A 26003-nucleotide genomic window follows, 5' to 3' on the forward strand; every position below is an offset into this window, starting at 1 on the left:
TAAGGGTAATTTGTCACTTAATGACCATCATTAAGTTTAATGTACCAGTAGTAGTTTATTGCTAAATGCTCAGTTTGCGTCATACTACACATTTGAAGAAAAGGGTATTTCCTGCAGTGGTGACTCTCTTCTTTTTCTCATCCCCCCAGGTTGTATCAGAGTAAGATGGACGGTAGCTTTGATTGTGATTGTGGTGAGCTGGAGCCACCTGATCACTAACAAAAGACATCTTCTGTTAACCAACAGCCGCCAGAGCTTCCTGTTGAAATAAATATATAGCAACAAAGGAAGAAAAGAAGCAAAACGGAAATAGTGCTTACCAGCACCTTAGAATGATGCTGCTCAGGACCAGTCCAACACTGAATGTATCTGCACTGTGAGGAGAATGTTCATAGAAGCCTGTTGTGTGCATATTTATTCACATTTTTGTTAAATGTTAAATCGTTTAGCACGGTAATCTGAGTGCACAGTATGTCATTTCATTCCGTTTGAGTTTCTTGTTTTCTTTAAATGTCTGCAGAGTTGCTGCCCCTTTCTTGAACTATGAGTACTGCAATCTTTTTAATTCTCAATATGAGTAGAGCTTTTTGAGCTTTAAATCTAAGGGGAACTCAACAGGCCTGTTTGGCATATGCAATGAACATCAAGAAACCATCTTGCTGTGGAAGCATAATTATTTTTCTTCTCCCTTTTTGAAAGATCTTTCCTTTTGATGCCAGTTTTCTTCCTTGTTTACACAAGTTCAATTCGAAAGGAAAAGGCAATAGTAAGGGTTTCAAAATGGCAGAGAAGTTTGAAAGTCTCATGAACATTCATGGTTTTGATCTGGGTTCTAGGTATATGGACTTAAAACCATTGGGTTGTGGAGGCAATGGCTTGGTTTTTTCTGCTGTAGACAATGACTGTGACAAAAGAGTAGCCATCAAGAAAATTGTCCTTACTGATCCCCAGAGTGTCAAACATGCTCTACGTGAAATCAAAATTATTAGAAGACTTGACCATGATAACATTGTGAAAGTGTTTGAAATTCTTGGTCCTAGTGGAAGCCAATTAACAGACGATGTGGGCTCTCTTACGGAACTGAACAGTGTTTACATTGTTCAGGAGTACATGGAGACAGACTTGGCTAATGTGCTGGAGCAGGGCCCTTTACTGGAAGAGCATGCCAGGCTGTTCATGTATCAGCTGCTACGGGGGCTCAAGTATATTCACTCTGCAAACGTACTGCACAGAGATCTCAAACCAGCTAATCTTTTCATTAATACTGAAGACTTGGTGCTGAAGATAGGTGACTTTGGTCTTGCACGGATCATGGATCCTCATTATTCCCATAAGGTATGTAGAGAAAGCCAGCTGAGACAGACCTTTAAACTGATACGCTTAATCAGGAATAGGTACCTGCATTTTCTTTGTATATTGTGGCAGAATTTTTAATCTTATTAAACTTTACATAGTGCCTTTTTTTCTGATACAAATCTATCTTTCACAGTCTCTCTGTTTGAAATGAAGGTGGAGTGGGATAATTAAATACAAATTTCTAAAAAAAATATGGTTATTATAATGAAGTTCTAAAGTATATGGTTATTCATTATAAATGAAATTCTCCCTTAGTTATTTAAGAGTGGAATATACTTTCTTTGGGACAGAATTGTGGTAAGAGGGGATACTATTTCAACTTTTAGGTCTTTTGTTTTTGAGACAGAGTTTCACTCTGTCGTAAAGGCTGGAGTGCAGTGGTGCCATCTTGGCTCACTGCAACCTTCACCTCCTGGATTCAGTGATTCTTGTACCTCAGCCTCCCAAATAGCTGGGATTACAGGTGCGTGCCATCACGCCCAGCTAATTTGTTTGTATTTTTAGTAGAGATGGGGCCTCCCCATGTTGGCCAGGGTGGTCTTAAACTCCTAGCCTCCAGTGATCTGCCTGCCTCAGCCTCCCAAAATGCTAGGATTACAAAGGTGTGAACCATCATGCTTTGTCTTTTTTTTTTTTTTTTTTTAAAGGTTTTAGAGACAAGATCTTGCTGTGTTGCTCAGGCTGGCATCAAATTCCTGGGCTCAAGTGATCCTCTGGCCTCAGCCTCCTAAATAGCTGATGCTAAAGGTGCATGCCAGCACACCCAAACTTACGTCTTCTTTTGTCCCTTTGAGACTGTATTCAGTTCTGCTTTGTTTAAACTAAATTTAGCTTGAAATCTAAATTCCCATAAACAATTGGTAGTAAGTATAGCCAAAAAGATTCACAGCAACTTCCTCTTAGATAGCAAATGGTCTTCATACAAGAATTTAGTATTTTTCAAGCTGAACCTTGGTCTTTTAGTTTTGAAATGAAATCTTATGTGGGACCATGATGTTTAAAATAGAAAAGTGGAGCTGCTTTGGCTGTAAAGAACCCCTGGGAGCCCTGCTTTGTTGGCTTTTCACAGTACATGCCTAAGACAAATCTTCATATGTGTTGTTTCACATTAAGTTTTTTTTTTTTTTTTTTTTTTTTTTTTGAGACCAAGTTTTGCTCTTGTTGCCCAGGCTAGAGTGCAATAGTGTGATCTCAGCTCATTGCAACCTCCACCTCCTGGGTTCAAGCAATTCTCCTGCCTCAGCCTCCCAAGTAGCTGGGATTACAGGTGCCTGCCACCATGCCCAACCCATATTAAAGTATTTTTACTTGGGCCAGGTGCAGTGGCTCACACCTGTAATCTCAGCACTTTGGGAGGCTGAGGCAGGCGGATCACCTGAGGTTGGGAGTTTGAGACCAGCCTGACAACATGGTGAAACCCCATCTCTACTAAACATACAAAATTAGCTGTGCCTGGTGGTGCATGCCTGTAATTCCAGCTACTTGGGAGGCTGAAGCAGGAGAATCCGGGAGGCAGAGGTTGCAATGAGCTGAGGTCGTGCCATTGCACTGCAGCCTGGGCAACAAGAGCGAAACTCCATCTCAAAAAAAAAAAAAAAAACTTTGTAGAAAATGAGTTCTAGGCTGGGAGCACGGTGGCTTCTTCCTGTAATCTCAATGCTTTAGGAGGCCAAGGCAGGAGGATCACTTGAGGCCAGGAGTTTGAGACCAACCTGGGCAACACAGACACTTTTTTTTTTCTAGAGAAAAGAGATTATTAACACTGACCACGTCCTTTTTATGTATTTACTGTATCCACAGTGAAGTATTGTGGATAGAGCACTGAACTAAGACTTATACTGTCTAAAATTGACTCCATTTCTACATCCAACTAGCTATATGACTTGAAGCAGATCCCTTAGTCTCTCGGGCATCACACCTATAAAATGGAGTTAATATCTACCATCACAATCTCCCAGGGTAGTTTTGAGGATGAAATAAGGCAATATATGTATAAGGTTTTGTAAGGTGCTTTGTAATTGTAAAGTAATTGAATAAATTGGTTATTAATAAGATTTATAGTAGAGGTCAGTAAGGAGGCTGACATTGGTTTGTAAGTAGCACCTCTGGTGCTCTTCCCTACTGTTCTGACTTGAAGCATACTTGCTCCTTGATTATCTCAAGACTTGAGTGTAAACCAGCTCATCTGAAAAATACTTTGAATGTGTGGCCTAGAGTTAACACTATAACTAGAGTTTTACATAATTTTTTTTTTTTTAAACAGGGTCTTGCTCTTGGCTCACTCCAACCTCTGTCTCCTGCGCTTCAGTGATCCTCCCAGCTCAGCCTCCCAAGTAGCTGGGACTACAGGCGTGTGCTACCATGCCAGGCTAATTTTTGTATTTTTAGTAGAGATGGGGTTTTAGCATGTTGCCCAGGCTGGTCTCAAACTCCTGGCCTCAAGTGATCCACCCACCTCGGCCTCCCGAAGTGCTGGGGTTAAAGACTAAAGTGTTTTTTTTTTTTTTTTTTTTTTTTTGAGACAGTTTCGCTCTTGTTGCCCAGGCTGGAGTGCAGTGGTGCGATCTCGGCTCACCGCAACCTCTGCCTCCCGGGTTCAAGCGATTCTCCTGGTTCAGCCTCCTGAGTAACTGGGATTACAGGCATGCACCAGCACACCTGGCTAATTTTGTATTTTTAGTAGAGACGGGGTTTCTCCATGTTGGTCATACTGGCCTCGAACTCCCGACCTCAGGTGATCCGCCCAGCTCAGTTTTCCAAAATGCTGGGATTACAGGCATGAGCTACCACGCTCGGCAGATTAAGGATTCTTTAATCAAGTTTTAAGTACTGTTTTTTAGCTAAAGTAAAAAAAATGTTTTTTGTTTCTTTCGTAGGGTCATCTTTCTGAAGGATTGGTTACTAAATGGTACAGATCTCCACGTCTTTTACTTTCTCCTAATAATTATACTAAAGCCATTGACATGTGGGCTGCAGGCTGCATCTTTGCTGAAATGCTGACTGGTAAAACCCTTTTTGCAGGTTAGTATTTTGTGGGGGGAAAAATTTTCCCAAAGAGAAGTAATTTTGCATTTATCTCTGAAGCAAGATTCATATAAAGTTTAAAATAATTAGTTGTGATCTAGAATACTAAAAATGAACAGATAAATTGGCGTTTTTATTCAAAAAATTGAGAAAACTTATTCACATTCACTAAATTGGTCACTTCATAAATTATCAGAACTCTAGTGTTTAAATATAATTTTATATTTTGTGGACCCATAATAGTTGTTGGTAATCTGTGTTGACACTTGAGTTGCATACTTCTGTCAGTATCATCACTTCCTGGTGAAAATTTTAAGCCATTGTTGAAAATCCAACCAATTTTTCTTGGTCTCCTCCCCCTATAAACAACCAAACAAGTAATTTTTTGTTAAGTTTGGTGCTATTTAGAAGTCTAAAGAAGTGTGTGAGAGAGGACCTTGTCAAGATGAGAAGAGATGAATAATCCATGAAAAATGTCTTGTGTCATAAAGCAAAGCATACATCTGTATAAAATTATTTAGTATAGGCTAGAGCTATAAACTTGGAGAAGCTATACATCAGTGATTGCTGGAATGGAAGGCATTATGGAGTCATAATAGTGAAGAATTTTAATTGGGGAAGGGAGAAAATATGTTATTTAAGGGTACCTATATAAATAAAAGTATAATCCTGATACATTCATGAATCTGAGATTCATGCAAGTTGTCAAATAATAATAAACATATTTATGACTACTTAAGATGGGGTCAGATAAGAAAGTATTTAGAAAGTAGGTAGAGGACTTTCCATATGGAAAAGTAAGGAATAGTAGGGGTACTGAAGATTTTCTAGTTGGGGAAGTGGTGTGATAGTGATTAAGGCCTTTTTTTGTGTTTTGAGATTACTTTTCCCCCCTCTATACCCTTTTTTGTTGTTGTTGAGATGGAATCTCGCTCTGTCACTCAGGCTGGAGTGCAGTGGTGCGATCTTTGTTCACTGCAAGCTCCGCCTCCCAGGTTCACGCCATTCTCCTGCCTCAGCCTCCCGAGCAGCTGGGACTACAGGCGCCCGCCACCATGCCCGGCTAATTTTTTGTATTTTCAGTAGAGACGAGGTTTCACCGTGTTAGCCAGGATGGTCTCTGTCTTCTGACCTCGTGATCCGCCCTCCTCGGCCTCCCAAAGTGCTGGGATTACAGGCGTGAGCCACCGCACCCTGTCCTCTATACATACCATTTTTAGAGTTGTTCCCGCCGACCCCCAGACTGTGCTAAGAGCAGAAGGAAAGGAGAGAGCCTATTTACATAAGAAAGATTAGTGTACATAGGAGAGCACTGGTGAAGAAAGGACAGCATGCATAAATGTCTTTTAAGTACGTTAATGCCAGTACTTAGTTTATATAAAAGCCAGCCCTTCATAATTTTTTTTTTTTTTTTTTTTTTTTTTTGCGACGGAGTCTCACTCTGTCGCCCAGGCTGGAGTGCAGTGGCCGGATCTCAGCTCACTGCAAGCTCCGCCTCCCGGGTTTACGCCGTTCTCCTGCCTCAACCTCCCCAGTAGCTGGGACTACAGGCGCCCACCACCTTGCCCGGCTAGTTTTTTTTTGTATTTTTTAGTAGAGACGGGGTTTCACTGTGTTAGCCAGGATGGTCTCGATCTCCTGACCTCGTGATCCGCCCGTCTCGGCCTCCCAAAGTGCTGGGATTACAGGCTTGAGCCACCGCGCCCGGCCTATAATTTTTTTCTATTTATCTAAAATTTCTGGCTGGGCACAGTGGCTCATGCATGTAATCCCAGCACTTTGGGAGGCTGCGGCGGGCAGATTACTTGAGGTAAGGAGTTCAAGACCAGCCTGGCCAACATGGTGAAACCCCGTTTCTACTAAAAATACAGAAATTAGCCGGGCATGGTGGCACACGCCTGTAATCCCAGCTTCTGGGTAGGCTGAGGCACAATAATCACTTGAACCTGGGAAATGGAGGTTGCAGTGAGCCAGAATCAAGCCATTGCATTCCAGCCTGGGCAACAGAGACTGTCTCAAAAAAAAAAAAAAATCTAAGATGTATGCTAGTTTTCTAAATTGAAATTCGGAGGGATTCCTGGAAACTAAATTATTAAATGGATTGATTTTTGCTTAGGAACAATACTGTGATTAGAGGTTCTGTTCCTGATACCAAGTGCCTTACAGCATATATAAACAATTCTGTATTGTTTGTTGCAGTGTCACAAATTACTCCAAAACTTAGTAGCTTAAACAACAAACATTTATTACCATTTTACAGTTTCTGTGTGTCAGAATGTGGGAGTGGTTTAGCTAGGTGGTTCTAGCTCAGGTTTTCTCAGTCAGGATGTTGGTAAGGGCAGCAGTTACCTGAAGGCTTGACCAAGGCAGGAGGATCCACTTCTAGATAGCTTACTTACATGACAGTTACCAAGAGGCTTCGGTTCCTCACCATGTGGGCATCTCCTTAGGATTGCTTGAGTGTCTTCATAATATGGTGGCTGGCTTCCTCTAGAACTAATGATCCAAAAGACAGCAAGGAGATAGCCAGTATATCTTATTTTAAAAAGTTGTATTGTTATATAATTCACATACTATACAATTTATTTAAATTATACAGTTCCATATCTTTTAGTATATTTACAGAGTTATATACTCTGTAAATAATACAATCTAATTTTGGAACACTGTCTTGGCTCCTAAAAGATCCTGCAAATCATTAGCAGTCACTTCTCATTTCCTCTTTCCCCCAACCCCTGGCATCCACTAATCTACTTTGTGTCTCTATGGATTTGCCTACTCTGGTTGTTTCAGATAACATTTGGACTTTGGGACAGGCTTCTTTCATGTAGCAATATTTTGGAGGTTTACCCATGTAGTGGCATATATTAGTACTTTTTTCCTTTTTATGGGCAAATAGTATTCTGCTCTATGAATATACCACATGCTATTTATCCATTCCTCAGTTGATGGACATTTGGGTTTTCACTTCTTCATTATGAATTATGCTGTTGTGAATATTTGTGTACAAGTTTTTGTGTGAAAATGTTTTCAGTTCTCTTGGGTATATATACCTAGGAGTGGAATTGCTGGGTCGTGTGATAACTGTTTAACTTTTTGAAGAACAGTTTCCCAGCATAGCTGTACCATTTTACATTCCCACCAGCAATGCATGAGAGTTAAATTTTATCTTTTTGAGTATAGCCATCCATCGGGTATGAAGTAGTATCTCATTGTGGTTTGTTTTTTCTTTTTTCAAGATGGAGTCTCGCTTTGTTGTCTAGGCTGTAGTACAGTGGTGCAATCTTGGCTCACTGCAACCTCCGCCTCCCAGGTTCAAACAGTTCTCCTGCCTTCAGCCTCCCGGGTAGCTGGGATTACAAAGGCATGCGCCACCATGCCCACCTAATTTTTGTAGTTTTAGTAGAGATGGGGTTTCACAGTGTTGGCCAGGCTGGTCCCTAACTCCTAACCTCAAGTGATCTGCCCACCTTGGCCTCTCAAAGTGCAGGGATTACAGGCAGGAGCCATTGCACCAGGCCTCATTGAGGTTTTGATTTGCATTTCCCTACTAATGGATGTTGAATGTCTGTACAGATCTATTGCCTATTTTTTAAATTGGGTTGTCTTTTTATTGTTGAGTTGTAAGAATTCTTTACATAATTCTGAATACAAATCTTTTGTGATTTACATGTTTTTCTTCTATTCTGCAGTTTCCTTTCCTTTCTCTATGTCTTTTGAAACAGGTTTTTTTTTTTTTTTTTTTTTTTTTTTTGGAGACGGAGTCTCGCGCACTCGCCCAGGCTGTAGTACAGTGGCACAATCTTGGCTCACTGCAGCCTCTCCCTCTTGGGTTTAAGCGATTCTGCTCCCTCAGCCTCCTGAGTAGCTGGCATCACAGGCGCGCACCACCATGCCCAGCTGATTTTTGTATATTTAGTAGAGACAGGGTTTCACCATGTTGGTCAGGCTGGTCTCGAACTCCTGACCTCATGATCCACTCACCTCGGCCTCCCAAAGTGCTGGGATTACAGGCATCAGCCACTGTGCCAGGCCTGAAACAAGATTCTAATTCTGAAGTCCAGTTATCTTTTTCTTTTGTCCCTTTTGCTTTTGGTGTCATATCTGAGGAATAATTGCCTGACCCAAGGTCATGGTTGTTTTCTCCTGTGTTGTCTTCTGAGAGTTTTATAGGATTAACTTTTACAGCTGGGTGCGGTGGCTTACACCTGTAATCCTAGCACTTTGGGATGCAGAGGAGAGTGGATCACCTGAGGTCAGGAGTTCGAGAACACCCTGGCCAATGTGGTGAAACCCTGTCTCTACTAAAAATACAAAAATTAGCTGGGCGTGGTGGTGCGCACCTGTAATCCCAGCTACTCGGAAGGCTGAGGCAGGAGAATTGCTTGAACCTGGGAGGCAGAGGTTGCAGTGAGCCAAGATCGTGCCACTGCACTCTAGCCTGGACAACAGAGCAAGACTCTGTATTCGGTGGGGGAAGGAAGAAAAAGGGGGATTAACTCTTACACATTGGATGTCCATTTGTCCTGGCACCATTTGTTGAAAAGATTCTTTCCCCATTGAATTATCTTGACACTTTCATCAAAAATCAGTTGACCACACATGTAAAATATCTTTTTGTGACCAAGTCTCAAAAGTTACATACTGTCAACTTTAGCTTTATTTTGTGTGTTAGAAGTGAGTCACTAAGTACACTTCATGGTCAATGGGAGCAGAGTTCAGTTCCACCCTTTAAAGGGAGGAGTATCAAAATAATTTTTGGACCGTTTTTTCATTTTTGACCTTCTCGAATGGATTAAGTGGATACACACACACACACACACATATGTACATACGTATGTGTGTGTGTGTGTGTGTGTGTATAAAATTATTTTTTTTCCGAGATGGAATCTTGCTCTTGTCACCCAGGCTAGAGTACAATGGTGCGATCTTGGCCCACTGCAACCTCCACCTCCCGGGTTCAAATGACTCTCCTGCCTCAGCCTCTCAAGTAACTGGGATTACAGGTGTCTGCCATCATACCCAGCTAAATTTTTTTACCCTTTTGGCCTGGCTGGTCTCAAACTCCTGACCTCAGGTGATCTGCCTGCATTGGCCCCCCACAGTGCTGGGATTACAGGCAGGAGCCACTGTGCCTGGCCAGGTGGACACATTTTAAAGCCACCACAGTAACAAGTCAGAAAAACAAGCCAGGTATGGTGACTCATACATGTAATCCCAGCACTTTCGGAGGCTGAGACCAGAGGATCAGTTGAGCCCAGGAGTTCGAGACCTACCCTGGGCAACATAGTGAGACCCTGTCTCGACAAAAAAACAAAAATGTAGCTGGGCATGGTGGCACACACATGTGGTCCCAGCTATTCAAGGGGCTTAGGTGGGAGGATTGCTTCAGCCTGGCAGGTCAAGGCTACAGTGAGCTGTGATCATGCCACTTACTCCAGCCTGAGCAACAGAGCAAGACTTTGTCTCAGAACAAAACCAAATTTAAGTCTATATAATGAAAAATCATTTGGTCATGCTCCAAGTCGTAGAAATGAGGTCAGTGCCTACTGCTGCTGCATGGATTATACAAAGGTTTTTTGTGTGTGTGTGTGGTTTTTTTTTTTTGAGAGGGAGTCTCGCTCTGTCATACTAGGCTGGAGTGCGCTTATGTGAGCTCAGCTAACTCCTCCTCCCAGGTTCAAGCAATTCTCCTGTCTCAGCCTCCCGAGTAGCTGGGACTACAGGTGCACGCCCCCAGGCCCAGCTAAGTTTTGAAATTTTAGTAGAGACAGGATTTCACCATATTGGTCAGGCTGGTCTTGAACTCCTGCTCAGGTGATCCACCTGCCTCAGCCTTCCAAAGTGCTGGGATTACAGGTGTGAACCACTGCTCTCAGCTGTATTTATGTATTTTTAAATGTTTGTTTTTAAACGTTCAGTGCACATTCAGACATTAAGTATAGGAATAAAAATAATTGGATTTGTTTTAAAACTCTTTAAGTAGCATAGTTTTTACATTTAATAGGAATAGTTTGAAATGATTAGAAAGATCTAGGTTGTAGTTTTTTTCTGGTTGCTAGATGCTTCATTGATTTTTGTCAGTGAACTATTAGATAAAAACATGAAGGGAGATCTGAGTGGTTATTAGGTATAAGGTGCAAATGAACAGAGCAACAAAAGGTAAGGACCAAGCATTCATTGGAAATCAGTGTATTTTTAGCCTGTAGAAAGTGTTATAGTCTTATTTTTTGGTACATTTCTCTCGTGTGTCCAGATTGTCTCTCTGTAGGTGTTCCTGTCCCAGGTTAACACTTCTACTTGGGCAGTAGGTGTTTTTCCTCTTTCCTGCTTAGCACTTCTATTCCTCGCATCTTCACTTTACCCCTTCTGCTGGATCGTTTTTATCAGTATTCATTCAAACATTGATAAAATTTTTCCACTCTTACAAGAGAATCTCTGTCCTTACCCCGCAGTCCCTCAGCTACTGCCATATACTACTGTACTCTTTGAATGTAAAACTTCTCAAAAGATGTGTGCATCCTTGCTGCTCTTAATTCCTCTGCTTACATTCTGTCTTTCACCCTGTCCAATCAGGCTTGGTCCTCCACCAAAAACCACTCTCATCGAGGTCACCAGTGATCTCCATAATGCTAAATCCCTTATCAATTCTAAGTCCTTATTTTGAACCATCTCCAGCATTTGTTACAATTTATCTTCCCCTCTTCAGGTGCTTTTTCAGCTGTCTTTGGGCATGCCACTCTTCAGTTCTTCCCTGGCTTCTTTCCAGTCACCCTTGCCAGTTCTTCTCTTTCGCCTCATGTTGGAAGTATCCCAGATTCAGTCCTTGGGCTCCCTGCTTCTCTAGTTTCACTTAGTCCCTGGGTAATCTCATTCTTTTTCATTCCTTTAAGAATTATCTGAGGCCGGGCGCGGTGGCTCAAGCCTGTAATCCCAGCACTTTGGGAGGCCGAGACGGGCGGATCATGAGGTCAGGAGATCGAGACCATCCTGGCTAACACGGTGAAACCCCATCTCTACTAAAAATACAAAAAACTAGCCGGGCGAGGTGGCGGGCGCCTGTAGTCCCAGCTACCCGGGAGGCTGAGCCAGGAGAATGGCGTAAACCCGGGAGGCGGAGCTTGCAGTGAGCTGAGATCCGGCCACTGCACTCCAGCCTGGGCGCAAAGCGAGACTCCGTCTCAAAAAAAAAAAAAAAAAAAAAAGAATTATCTATATCTGATGATGACTTCTGAATGTATATCTTCAGCCCTGACCTCTTGTCTGAATTCCAGGTTCCTTAACTCAGTATCTCCACTCAAATGTTTAATAACAAAAGTTAACCTACCCAGAACTGGGCCTCTGATATTTCTTCCTCATACTTTGTTTTTACTATCTTCCTCATGTTAGCAAACCAGTACCTCCATTTTTCAGTTGCTTAGACAAAAATCTTGTCACTGTCCTTCACTTCTGTTAGTCTGTTAGCACAGATCTGTGGGCTCTTACTTCAAACCATATCCAGACTCTTAACAGCTTGTTACGGCCGGGCGCGGTGGCTCAAGCCTGTAATCCCAGCACTTTGGGAGGCCGAGACGGGCGGATCACAAGGTCAGGAGATCGAGACCATCCTGGTTAACACAGTGAAACCCCGTCTCTACTAAAAAAAATACAAAAAACTAGCCGGGCGAGGTGGCAGGCGCCTGTAGTCCCAGCTACTCGGGAGGCTGAGCCAGGAGAATGGCGTAAACCCGGGAGGCGGAGCTTGCAGTGAGCTGAGATCCGGCCACTGCACTCCAGCCTGGGTGACAGAGCTAGACTCCGTCTCAAAAAAAAAAAAAAAAAAGTAAAACAGCTTGTTATTATCACTCTTACTATCCCTCCCCAAGTCCAGTCAGCCATTATGTCTCTCCTGTTAGAAGGACCTTCTCTTTCCTGCTTCAGTATGTGCTGTCTTTAGTTACCACATCACAGCCAGAGTGATCCTGTTGAAAGATAAGGTAGATCATGTCGTATCTCTGCTCAAACTGTATGATGGCTTTCCATCAAACTCAGGGTAAAGCTGACCCTTTGTTCTAGTACCACTCTGACTTCATCTCCCACTGTGTGCTCCAAGCTACTCTACTTTTGCTAGGCTTATCTAATTGTTGTTTCTTGGACATACCAACCTGCCTGTCTCCTCTGGGCTTCTCTCCATCTTCCTAGAACTCCTTTCTTTCTTCCATATGAATGTTTGGTGTATTCCCCACTTCTTTAATTTTCCACTTCTTAGTGAGGCTTGCCTTTGTCTCAAAACAAAACAAAAACCAAGTCTCATTCTGTTGCCCAAGCTAGAGTGCAGTGACATGATCTTGGCTTACTGCAACCTCCTCCAGGGTTCAAGCAGTTCTTGTGCTTCAGGCTCCCAAGTAGCTGGGACTATAGGTGTGCGCCATGCCCGGCTAATTTTTGTATTTTTAGTAGAGATGGGGTTTTACCATGTTGGCCAGGCTGGTCTCCAACTCTTCACTTTTTTTTCTTTAGTATTAACAGCCCTATTCTTCCCGACAGTCCTATCACCCTTAGCTTACTCTCTTTTTCTTTATAGCATATGTCACCGTAAGATCCATGAAGGCAGGGACTTGGTCTGTTTTGTTTCACAACTGTATTCTGAAGTGTCCTGCTCATAGTAGGAACAAAATTTTTGAATGTTCAATGCATTTATAGACATTAAAGGAAAGGCAAGTGGAATTTTTATTGTTTTTGAGACAGGGTCTCACTCTGTCATCCATGCTGGAGTACAGCAAATGGAATTTTTAAAAGTCACCTATTTAGCCTCGTTTCCCCCTTTATTTCTTCAATTGCCTAACAGCCTAGAAATACTGACCCCTAACAAAGAACTATAAAACTTCTCATTTTAAAAGTCTAGTCCAACCCTTCATTTCATTGATGGTGAAATTAAGTCCTAGAGATGTTAGCTGTTGTCTCTGAAGTTATAGCCAGTTAATTAGTGGTACAGTTAAGACCAGAATCTAGATCTCTTAAATCTCAGTTGCTTTTTTTTCATTAGTCTGTGATAACCTTAATATGAGACCAAACTTAGAGTCAGTTCCCTATGGAAACAAAGCAGCTAAAACTAAATATATCAGTGAGCAGAAATGGAAATAGATATAAGTAGATTGGTGATAGTCAAAGCAGTGAAACCTGATGATTCAATTCAAACTTCCCCCCACTGGTCATTATAATATAATTTATGTTTATTATGAAATAAGTAAACATTGAGGAATGTGTTTGTTGTATTTAGTGTGTTTTTTTGTTTTGTTTTTTACCTCAGGTGCACATGAACTTGAACAGATGCAGCTGATTTTAGAATCTATTCCTGTTGTACATGAGGAAGATCGTCAGGAGCTTCTCAGCGTAATTCCAGTTTACATTAGAAATGACATGACTGAGCCACACAAACCTTTAACTCAGCTGCTTCCAGGAATTAGTCGAGAAGGTATTGTGACACGAGAGTGGCCCTCACATTCATGCCTGTGTGTGAAGTAGAAATCTGTGTAGGGAGCTGGAACTTTTTAATCCTTAGATATGGGGCTTTCTCCCAAATAGTCTTTTTATACTTAAGGTGTACCTAAAACTTCGACTCTCATCTCCCTTTTTTTTTTTTGTCCTGGTGCTTAGGCTACGATCTGTTTTTTTGTTCCTCTGAATTACTTTCCAGAGCAAGTAGCAAGTATTTTGAATATAGGCACTGGCGGCAAAACCATGATGGCATTTTTTCCTCAGATATACTTGTAACTCCTATAAATGCCTGGATAAAGAGAAAGCTGCTGTGTTTCATTTCAGCAGATTTTGCAGGCTTTTCAGTAGTTCCACATTCTTAACCAGTCTTTGAGTCTGTCTTCACAAATTCCATTGCTAGCTTCCTTTCTCGTAACCCTGTAGCCGCTGTCACAACATCCCTGTTCATAACTAAATAAGTCCTTTGTGGGAACACTTTTTTATTTTTATTTTTTATTGAAAAATAGAGACAGGGTCTTCACTGTGTTGCCCGGGCTGGTCTTGAGCTCCTGAGCTCGAGCATCCCTTCCGCCTCAGCCTCTGAAAGTGGTAGTGTTACAGGTATAAGCCACCACACCTGGCCAAGGAGCACTTTTAAAATGCAAACTAGCAATTTCGAATTGGGAGGTGCAGTGGGGAACAGGGTGGGTGTCCGCATACCCTCTGCAGGTGTGGCTCTGCTCAGCCGTAACCCGGGTCCACTTTAGAGTCATCGTCATTTATTGCTGAGTCTCACCAAGAGGATGGTGCTGTTGAAGCATTTGTAACCTTGCTGTATAATGCTATTTGAATCTTTTTCATACCCTCCTTAGGGTGGGGACCATGTTTTAACTTTGAACTAAACTGAATATTTGGCCAGTGACTGGGATTAACCATTGAGCAAAGATCCTTGGTCACATGTGGCAGCACTGTGCCTGCAAGCAAGTGAACGCAGAGTGGATGGAGTTTCTGAGATTAAAGATTTATCAATTATACGCTCTATACTACTTTCTTCTTAACAGTGGAGTTTTATTTTGGGACAGAGCACATTCTGAGGCAGTGGCAACTTGGTAAAAAGAATACATGTTCTCACCCCACACTCTGTGATCTTTGAAGGAAAAAAGCAAACAGGATTAAGTACATCTGAGTGAACCTAGAAGACTCCTAGGAGCCCTACTCTGGTTAATTTCCCTCAATACTTACCTTTCATCCTCCCTTTCTGTGGTTTACCATACATTTCTCTATCTTAGCATGCTTCAGCACCATTGTAGCATTCTTGTAGTCCTGGCTGCTCGGGAGGCTGAGGCAGGAAGATCCCCTGAGCCCAGGAGTTCAAGGCTACGATAAGCTGTGATCATGCCATTGTACTCCAGCCTGGGCAACAGAGCAAAGACCCTGTGTCTTAAAATTCTCTTTTTAAAGAAAAGAATGGGTTCTTTCTAGAGTACAGGTTGGCTTGAGAGAGAAAGGCCATCTTTCTCACTTAGAAGGCAAGGATAAGAGGATGTGTGAGTGACCATAGTGAAGAAGTATAAGGATTGAGACGAATACGAAGTGGGTTTATCTGTTGAGAATGATAAAGAAGACTGGAGTATAAAGAGAAGGCCAGATAGCAAAGGTCACAATGAAATTGTTTAGTATGAATTTGTAATGAGTCAGATATGGGATATTGCAGCTAGTTTTCATCTGTTGTGTGTGGCCAGAGAGTAGATGGTGGTGATGATCCAGGGTTGAAGGTCAGTATCATAAGGCATAGAAGTGTGTGACTGGTGTAAATACAGCTTTCAGGCTGCGTGAGGAGCTAAGGAAGGCCTACTAGCCTGTTTTATTGGAAGAATTGGATTTGTGGTTAACCAGAGTCCTAAATAAAACCAGAGTTTTATTTCTGACAAATTAACTTTTTAATTGTGTAGTCTATTTTTCCCCTTTATAAGATGGGGACCTGTTAGTACAATTAAGATGCTCATTTCCTGTTGTGTAGTATGAAGTGCTAAGGGAATCACTTAGCTAGTCATTTAAATAAATGAGATCAACATTTGCTGTTTTTCTAAAGGTAAGCAGTTCTTTTCTCAAAAACTTTTACCTTTTCTTCTGCAGCACTGGATTTCCTGGAACAAATTTTGACATTTAGTCCCATGGATCGGTTAACAGCAGAAGAAGCGCTCTCCCATCCTTACATGAGCATATATTCTTTTCCAATGGATGAGCCAATTTCAAGCCATCCTTTTCATATTGAAGATGAAGTTGATGATATTTTGCTTATGGATGAAACTCACAGTCACATTTATAACTGGGAAAGGTAAAGTGATCCTAAATTAGAAAAATATTTACTGAACTTTCAATGGACTGTATGTAGTGAGTTTTCTAATATTATATATAAGACAATGTAGAAGTCTTAAAAATTTAGTACTGTAAAAATACAAAAATTAGGTGTGGTGGCGGGCGGGTGCCTGTAGTCCTAGCTACTTGGGAGGCTGAGGCAGAAAAATCACTGGAACCCAGGAGGCAGAGGCTGCAGAGATCATACCACTGCATTCCAGTCTGGGCAATAGAGCGACACTCCATCTCTTTTTTTTTTTTGAGACGGAGTCTTGCACTGTCACCCAGGCTGGAATGCGGTGGCGTGATCTCGGCTCACTGCAAGCTCTGTCTCCCAGGTTCACGCCATTCTCCTGCCTTAGCCTCCTGAGTAGCTGGGACTACAGCTACCCGCCACCATGCCCAGCTAGTTTTTTTTTTTTTTTTTTTTTTTGTATTTTTAGTAGAGATGGGGTTTCACCATGTTAGCCAGGATGGTCTAGATCTCCTGACCTCATGATCCACCTGCCTCAGCCTCCCAAAGTGCTGGGATTACAGGGTTGAGCCACCATACCCGGCCTAGAGCGAGACTCCATCTCAAAGAAAAAGAAAAATTTAGTAATGATCCTTAAATAGCCGTTAATTTAAATATTTAATAAAGTAATTACTGGTTAGATGATACATGATGGGAAAAGTTAAATGCTACTTTGGGCCGGGCGTGGTGGCTCACGCCTGTAATCCCAGCACTTTGGGAGGCCGAGGTGGGCGGATCACAAGGTCAGGAGATCGAGACCATGGTGAAACCCCGTCTCTACTAAAAATAGAAAAAATTAGCCGGGCGCAGGGGCGGGCGCCTGTAGTCCCAGCTACTCAGGAGGCTGAGGCAGGAGAATGGCGTGAACCCGGGAGGCGAAGCTTGCAGTGAGCCGAGATTGCGCCACTGCACTCCAGCCTGGGCGACAGAGCGAGACTCCGTCTCAAAAAAAAAAAAAAAAAATTACTTTGAAACATTTTCAAAGTCATTAAGGCATATTTAGTAAATAAAATTATAAAGTCCTTAAACTGTGAAGGTTGGAAGTGAATCATTTTATGAATGTCAGAACAATTTAAGATGTTAGATAACAAGACTCAATCATATCCAATAAAATATCTCCAGTGTCTCAGTGGTAGTTACATCTTAAGATAAATATTATTTTTGACTAATGTTAGATGCAGTTTTTTTTGTTTTGTTTTTGAGATGGAATCTCACCCAGGCTGGAGTGCAGTGATGCGATCTTGGCTCACTGTCCTGCCCCAGCCTCCTGAGTAGCTGGGATTACAGGCACCCGGCTGATTTTTAGTAGAGGTGGGGTTTTATGTTGGCCAGACTGGTCTCGAACTCCTGACCTCAGGTGATCTGCCTGCCTTGGCCTCCCACAGTGCTGAAATTATGGGCGTGAGTCACCATACTCAGCCAGTATTTGAATCTATTTTCCTAATGACAAAATTAATTTGGGGACACTTAACAGAGGTTCAGTAAAAGGGACTTTTTGAAGTCTAAACATTAGTGTATAATTTGATGTTTCATAAAGTGAAAGAATTGGATTTCTAGGGAAGTTTGGCTGGGCACGGTGGCTCATGCCTGTAATCCCAGCACTTTGCAAGGCCGAGGCGGGCCAATTACCTGCGGTCAGTAGTTCGAGACCAGCCTGGTTAACACAGTGAAACCCCGTCTCTACTGAAAATACAAAAATTAGCCAGGCTTGGTGGCAGGCGCTTGTAGTCGCAGCTACTCAGGAGGCTGAGGCAGGAGAATCACTTGAACCTGGGAGGCGGCAGTTGCAGTGAGCTGAGATTGCGCCACTGCACTCCAGCCTGGGCAACAGAGTGAGACTCTGTCTCAAATAAATAATAAATACATTTCTGGGAAAGTTTAGATATAATTCTGCTTCAGAGTAGGATGGTAGCTTAGAGTCATCAGGTGATTTTGATGTATGGCCAGGTTTGGGAACCACTAATGACAATCTTAAGATTTTTTTTTTTTTTTTTTGAGACGGGGTCTCGCTCTGTCACCCAGGCTGGAGTGCAGTGGCCGGATCTCAGCTCACTGCAAGCTCCGCCTCCCAGGTTTACGCCATTCTCCTGCCTCAGCCTCCCGAGTAGCTGGGACTGCAGGCGCCTGCCACCTCGCCCGGCTCGTTTTTTGTATTTTTTAGTAGAGATGGGGTTTCACGGGGTTAGCCAGGATGGTCTCGATCTCCTGACCTTGTGATCCGCCCGTCTTGGCCTCCCAAAGTGCTGGGATTACAGGCTTGAGCCACCGCGCCCGGCCAGTTTTTCAGAAGAAATTTTTTTCCTCCTCCTCAAATATTGAGGTATTGGTATGGTATGTTTGCACAAATCTACAAACTATTTTTTCTCTCCATGTGTCCATTTCTACCCCCTAAATATGGTTCTTTTCTGAGACGGAGTCTCACTCTGTTGCCCAGGCTGGAGTGCAGTGGCGCCATCTCTCTGTTCACTGTAACTTCCTGAGTTGAAGCAGTTCTCCTGCCTCAGCCTCCCTAGTAGCTGAGACTACAGGTGTCCGCCACCATGTTCAACTAATTTTTGTATTTTTAGTAGAGATGGGGTTTCACCATGTTGGCCAGGCTGGTCTCAAACTCCTGACCTCAAGTGGTCTGCCCACCTCTGAAGTGCTAGAATTGCAGGCATGAGCCACTGCACCTGGCCTGCATTTTCTATTATACCTAGCTAAGTCATCTAATCTCTCTTCTTTTCCCTCAATGATTGTACATGTCAGTAATAGGATAGCACATTCAGTAACACATATACACAGGGAGATTTTTGCTATTCATGGTGATGAGTTTTCCAGCAAACCTCTTCTATTTGCCCTTACTGTAAACATTTGTAAGGTACCTGATTGAGATTCGAGATGTGCATTTTGTGGCCATGAAGTCTTTTGTTTGCATGAAACTGGTGGACAAAAAACAAATTGAAAATAAATGAGAATTGGTCTTATTTCAGAATGGAAGACTCAGTTCCTCATGAAGTTACATACTTCATTGGCAATTACCAAATATGTTAACAGAGCTTACCTATCAAGACTAAGTTTTGGTAGGGCAAGGCAGGCATACGACTTTATTCTCCTATAATTATCCCCTCATAGACCTAGCACAGTGCTGTCACATAAAAAGTACTCGGTGAATTTGAAAATGAAATCATATACGTGGAATAACACTAGTGTATTGATTTTTTTCAGGTATCATGATTGTCAGTTTTCAGAGCATGATTGGCCTATACATAACAACTTTGATATTGATGAGGTTCAGCTTGATCCAAGAGCTCTGTCCGATGTCACTGATGAAGAAGAAGTACAAGTTGATCCCCGAAAATATTTGGATGGAGATCGGGAAAAGTATCTAGAGGATCCTGCTTTTGATACCAGTTACTCTACTGAGCCTTGTTGGCAATACTCAGATCATCATGAAAACAAATATTGTGATCTGGAGTGTAGCCATACTTGTAACTACAAAACGAGGTCGTCATCATATTTAGATAACTTAGTTTGGAGAGAGAGTGAAGTTAACCATTACTATGAACCCAAGCTTATTATAGATCTTTCCAATTGGAAAGAACAAAGCAAAGAAAAATCTGATAAGAAAGGCAAATCAAAATGTGAAAGGAATGGATTGGTTAAAGCCCAGATAGCGCTAGAGGAAGCATCACAGCAACTGGCTGGAAAAGAAAGGGAAAAGAATCAGGGATTTGATTTTGATTCCTTTATTGCAGGAACTATTCAACTTAGTTCCCAACATGAGCCTACTGATGTTGTTGATAAATTAAATGACTTGAATAGCTCAGTGTCCCAACTAGAATTGAAAAGTTTGATATCAAAGTCAGTAAGCCAGGAAAAACAGGAAAAAGGAATGGCAAATCTGGCTCAATTAGAAGCCTTGTATCAATCTTCTTGGGACAGCCAGTTTGTGAGTGGTGGGGAGGACTGTTTTTTCATCAATCAGTTTTGTGAGGTAAGGAAGGATGAACAAGTTGAGAAGGAAAACACTTACACTAGTTACTTGGACAAGTTCTTTAGCAGGAAAGAAGATACTGAAATGCTAGAAACTGAGCCAGTAGAGGATGGGAAGCTTGGGGAGAGAGGACATGAGGCAGGATTTCTGAACAACAGTGGGGAGTTCCTCTTCAACAAGCAGCTTGAGTCCATAGGCATCCCGCAGTTTCACAGTCCAGTTGGGTCACCACTTAAGTCAATACAGGCCACATTAACACCTTCTGCTATGAAATCTTCCCCTCAAATTCCTCATAAAACATACAGCAGCATTCTGAAACATCTGAACTAAAACACTCAGCAGACATTTGTCTTTGTATTCATGAAATGTGTTTTGTCTTTTTTTATTACTAGTGTTTAAGTCATTTTTTACTTGAATCAGATGGTGTCATTTAGTAAGGATTTTATGAGTTCCTTGGTTTTTAAAATCCAGACTTTCTTTTTCTACATGTGAGAGTTTTCATTTTAACTGGCATGTCATTTGCACACAAAAATAAAGACTAGAGCAAAATAATGCAGGAGGAGAAAAGAAATGCACTAAGACAAGTAAAGAACATTCTCTCATAGAACAATGATCTGTTTTACAGGAAACAAACCTTGCCTTGAAATTTACACAGTGAGACTGTACATAATTGCATGAAAATAGCTATTTTTTTCCTAAGACATTTTTCATTCATGAGTATTTTCAAGTTTTTCATACTGTACACATTTCTTAAAACACATGATACCAGCAGCAACTGAAAATGAATGCCGAATTTGGTACACATGTGTTATCTACCTCAAGGTAACAAGAGTATGTGGCAAAACATATACCACCCATAGTGCTTCACAAAATGCACTTCTATTTAGCCAGCGTTTATTGTAGTAAACTATTCTTAATAAAACTCATTCACTGTTTATAAATGTTCTGATATGCATTCTTTATAGTGAAGTGTTAATACATCACATCTTATTTATTTTAGCAAATCAGTATATTTTCTGTATTTAATTATAAAAATTAACTTAGTTTTTAAAATTTATTTGCAAATACACTTTTTCCATTTGGCACTATGGTTTGTTGCCTACCTAGCTGAATCTATAATGTCAGCTTATCCTAAGGCTGTCCACGTACTTAATTTACTTAAGTGTTCATTTTAAGTAACGTGCTCACTGTGTATAGGAATTTGTATTTTGGAGGTGCTTGATCTATCTACAAAGAAAAATTAATTAGGAATTACTTTATTATAAAATGCTCCTAGAAGTCTTAATTGTGTTTATTTTTTAAAAAAAACGAATGTTAGACTTGTGTGCATGGAAGTAATTAAGGTACATCATTATTGTAGTTTAAAAGTTGTACATGATAAGACATTTTGTTTTTACTGTATGTTTTTACTGAATGATCTATTCCCCATCCCAAGGCAAGCATGAATAAAATTAGGTTAAACGTAGCATGTGGCATCGCAGTCTCTTAGAATTTGTTTCATCTATTTTATTTTATTGAATACTGTCTGTATCTTTGGTTATCCTGTTTGAAGAAAAAGGACAAATAAAACATGGCCAGCAAATACGGCTCCTGTTTCACTCTTGGATTAATGAAAATTTTCTGCTAGAATGAAAATTACTACCAGAATCACTTTGAATTATGGCTATAAATTGCTAGTCTGAAAGGCTGAGAAGGTTGAAGTCTTTTGACTTAAACCATCACACATTTGAATGGAATAAGGCTTTATAGTATTTCAAAACTTAGGTAAAATGTGTAGTTGAATCTTTGAACTGTGTAGTCAGAGAAAACTTGAGAAGTATTTGCTCCGTAATACATCTTTGCTTATGAACTTACCCTTGTACCCATCCAGCTATAAAACCATCCTCACTTTTCTTTCATCCTTGTTCTGTACAACACTGATTCTGTGAATATCTGCCCGCCTACCTTCTCAAAGCCATGTGTATAGATATATATTTTTTTGTTTTCTGGTTGAATACTGTCCACGTTATGAATTTAAACATAGATTACCTTAAGAGGACAAGCTCTGAAGTGCAGTCATGAGAATTGATTTGTGGGGCAGGGGGAAATGGGACACTTGTAGTTGGATCTGGGTGGGGTGACAAGTGTGGAGGCTTTGAGTGTCATAAGAGCATCAGACAGGAGGTAAAGGAAGCAACGGGCAGCAGACATTGGTCCCTGATCCTCCATTATAACCATTTTTTTGCAAATCTATGTTCATTTTGAGGATAATTAGCTTTGACTCAAATGCTGTCTTCCCTGAAGGAGGCCTAGGATTTTTCTTACTGGGAAACTTGGCTCCCGGGCTTAATCCACATTTGTTACTGTCACCTTGGCAGTTTAGTGGCCATCTACACAATGATCTGACTTGTTGGCATTAAAAAGTCAAAACATAGTCATCAAAGAAAAAAGAAAGTAAAACTGAAACCGCTTATATAAAATATGCTTGCTTTAGGGTGACCCAGGCTGAATACTAAGTATTGTAAAGTCAAATTTGCAATAAAAATTTTATGTGCCATTTACTTTGTCCCCACTTGCAATCAAAGTATCTTTATAGGGTAATGAAGATGAAACACTCAAAGAGACAAGGTCTTGCTCTGCCACCCAGGTTGAAGTGCAGTGGCGTGATCACAGCTCACTGAACCTTGAACCTAGGCTCAAGTGATCCTCCCACCTCAGCCTCTTGAGTACCTAGGAGTAGCTGACACCTTTGTCAAAGATCATTTGACCATATAGATGAGAATTTATTTCTTTGTTCTCTACTCTGAGACAGGGTCTTAACTCTGTGGCCCAGGCTGGAGTGCAGTGACATGATCATAGCTCACTGCAACCTTGACTTCTCAGGCTCAGGCAATCCTGCCTCAGCCTCCTGAGTAGCTGGAGCCACAGGCATGAGCCAACATGCCCAGCTAGTTTTTAAATTTTTTTTTTTATAGTTCTTTTAAAATGTGTTTATAGAGACAGGGTCTCCACATGTCACTCAGGCTGGTCTTAAACCCTGGGCTCAAGCAATCTTCCTCAGCCTCCCAATGTGCTGGAATTACAGGTGTGAGCCATTGTGCCTGACTGTAAAGCATTTTTTTCTGACATGAGTATGGCCACCCCTGCTCTTTCTGTCATTTAGCCTGATAGCTTTAGTTTTAATTGCTACGCCACAACATATTTTTTTAAATGACATCTTCCAAAATTTTGCTTCTACCAACATCTTTGCAGTGAGAATTCTTGTGAACATGTGTAAGAAAGAGTGTCTTTAGGGCAGATAACCTAGGAGTAGAGTTGCAACATATCTTCAAGTCTATGAAGATGCCATATCCCTGTCCAAAAGTGATTGTACTGACTCACATTCCTGCCAGCAGTGCACAAGAGTTCCTATTCATCCACACGCCTCCAAACAAGCAACCAAGTTTCTTCCACTGAATTAATCCTACCAGCTTTGCAATGTTCAGTTTACAGTAGGAATCAGGATGTCTAATTCCAAACAACTGCATGGCTGGAAATCATGACTACACCTCCGGGATCCTTACGTGGCCACTTCAATATGAGCTCGCCTTGTTTCTCATTTCCCACTGCTGCAGCCACTGCAGCTTGGGAACAGAGGCTTTAAATCTTAAAGGCTGAGCCAATTATGTAATTATAGTGGGAGCCTTATCTAAGGAGAAGTAGATAATGAATCAAATAGGGTTTTCAAATAAAATCCAAGCAAATATCACCTTTGCTTCTCAGTTAAGACACCTGTATAGTACTGCTTATGAAATTATCATTTTATTTGCAGGTACTGTTTTCCATTCAATGCTTGGTGTGTTTTATATAGAGCACATTTAGTTAGTGGTCTGGTCAGCAAGTGGACAGTTGTCTGAACCGCTGACCTGCTCCCAGCCTTTTCAGTACCTGCTTACTATTGAGTTAAAAGCCAATAGAGACTCTACCCTAAGTAGGTCCATCATGTATGGCGTATTAGTCAATTGCAGTTTTACCTGATGCCTCTCCATGTGAGCATTGTTTATCATTCAGATCCTAGTACCTTCTGAGTAGAGGAGAAAGAAGATTGAACTGGAAATCAGGAGATCCGAGTTCTGGACCCAGTTTTACCACTGACTGTCCGTCACTTGGGTGTCACGATCTTGGTGAGCCTAAGTTCCTTATTAAACTAGAAAAGCATATTATTCGAGCCTGACCTGAAACAACTTCTGAACCAGACAGTGTCTTATTTAATTCTAACCCATCATAATAGCACAGCGATTAGCTCTTGCCAGGATGTGCTTGCTTATAGATCTTATTTCTGTATTATCTTTATTGAACTGGCTGCATTAAATGTGCCTTTTAAGCAGCCTGAGAATGAAATTTTGTGTTTAGTGCATCCTTACCAGTTGATAGGTAGAGAAAAAGGCAAAAGTATTGGAATGCCAGGGTTGTTTGCCTTTGAAAGAGCAATGTAAACTCACGAAGCTCTTTCCTGTAGGATCTAGGGCAGTCTCCTTAAGTAAGCCAGGTGAAGAGAAGGATCTTTGTGAGCTCTTTCAACATAGATTCCAACCTCTATGTAACAAATATCTTACAGAAGGGGAAGGGTGTTTGATCGTCCACATTAGAGCACTGTTTCAGTTATAATGCAGAGGTCTAACAAAGAAATTCCACTGGATTCACATGTTTATCTGAGTATAATACAGTGGTAGTGTCACAAACCTAGCTAAGCAGAATACTGACTTTCCATTACAATTGTCAGCCTCTGCAACATCTTGCCTAATTAGGTCTTAGTGCTGTTGTAGTTGGGTGAGTGGGAACGCTGGTGCCAGATTTGAGATGCTGCTCCCAGTCTCCTGGTTCAAAGTCCAGTCCAAGCCTGTTTCTTCATGCCTAATGTAAACCACAAACTTGGAGCCATGTCTGTACATTTAGACTCTGCTTCCACCTGGACTTACCAATCCCACACCCTCCTGACTTGAACCTCTGAGGCAACCTCTGCTGCCAGCTGGTACATTGAACCTTGCAGCATTGCATAGTGTTTAGGCACACATGCTGCAGAGTCAGATCCAATCAAAGCTTAAAACTGTTCTTCTGCTTACAAGCCTTGTGGCCTTGGAGAGGTTATTCAACCTTTTGATTTTCCTCATTTGTCAAGTAGAGCTAATGATACCTAATTCATAGAGTTGTAAAAATTCAATGAGATACTGTACACACAGGCTTTTTAGCATGATGCCTGGTACTTTTTTTTATTTTTCTTTTTGAGATGGAGTCTCGCTCTGTCGCCCAGGCTGGAGTGCAGTGGTGTGATCTTGGCTCACTGCAAGCTCCAGCCCCCGGGTTCATGCCATTCTCCTGCCTCAGCCTCCCGAGTAACTGGGACTATAGGCACCCGCCACCACGCCTGGCTAATTTTTTGTATTTTTAGTAGAGACAGGGTTTCACCATTCACAGGATGGTCTCCATCTCCTGACCTTGTGATCTGCCTGCCTCGGCCTCCCAAAGTGCTGGGATTACAGGCTCACGTGAGCCACTGCGCCTGACCAATGCCTAGTACTTAATAAATCACCATTGCACTTGTCCTGTTTGAATTACTGCCCACTGCCACCCAAATTGTACTGAACACTGGATTCTGACCTTGACACTGCCTTCAGTATTGCATTCTCCTATCAATCTAAACTTCTGGCCTTGACCTACAGATGGCTTCTCGCTCTAGCCATAGTACCCACCAGCTCTATCCCACTTTTGGCTCCAGCTTCTGGTCCTTTCTCACCAGCCAAACCCTTACACAAACGAATTCAGTGAAGCAGCTCTCAGACTCCAAAAGACTAGACTGAGCCC

General features: G+C 41.7%; 1 protein-coding gene across 3 annotated transcripts in view; it reads left to right on the forward strand.

The window, feature by feature from the left end:
• Positions 1-21765, forward strand: part of MAPK6 (mitogen-activated protein kinase 6) — a 63607-nt gene extending 41842 nt beyond the window's left edge. For all 3 annotated transcript variants that reach the window (XM_015452837.3, XM_005559577.5, XM_005559576.4), the window contains exons 2-6: positions 150-1335; positions 4233-4377; positions 13670-13834; positions 15973-16174; positions 19415-21765. In XM_015452837.3, coding sequence (XP_015308323.2) covers positions 781-1335; positions 4233-4377; positions 13670-13834; positions 15973-16174; positions 19415-20513 — 2166 coding nt within the window. In that variant the 5' untranslated portion in view covers positions 150-780 and the 3' untranslated portion in view covers positions 20514-21765. The remainder of the gene's footprint in view (positions 1-149; positions 1336-4232; positions 4378-13669; positions 13835-15972; positions 16175-19414) is intronic.
• The last annotated feature ends 4238 nt before the right edge of the window (positions 21766-26003 follow it).

This window comes from Macaca fascicularis, chromosome 7 (genome assembly GCF_037993035.2).
Source record: "Macaca fascicularis isolate 582-1 chromosome 7, T2T-MFA8v1.1".
Taxonomy (NCBI): Eukaryota; Metazoa; Chordata; class Mammalia; order Primates; family Cercopithecidae; genus Macaca; species Macaca fascicularis.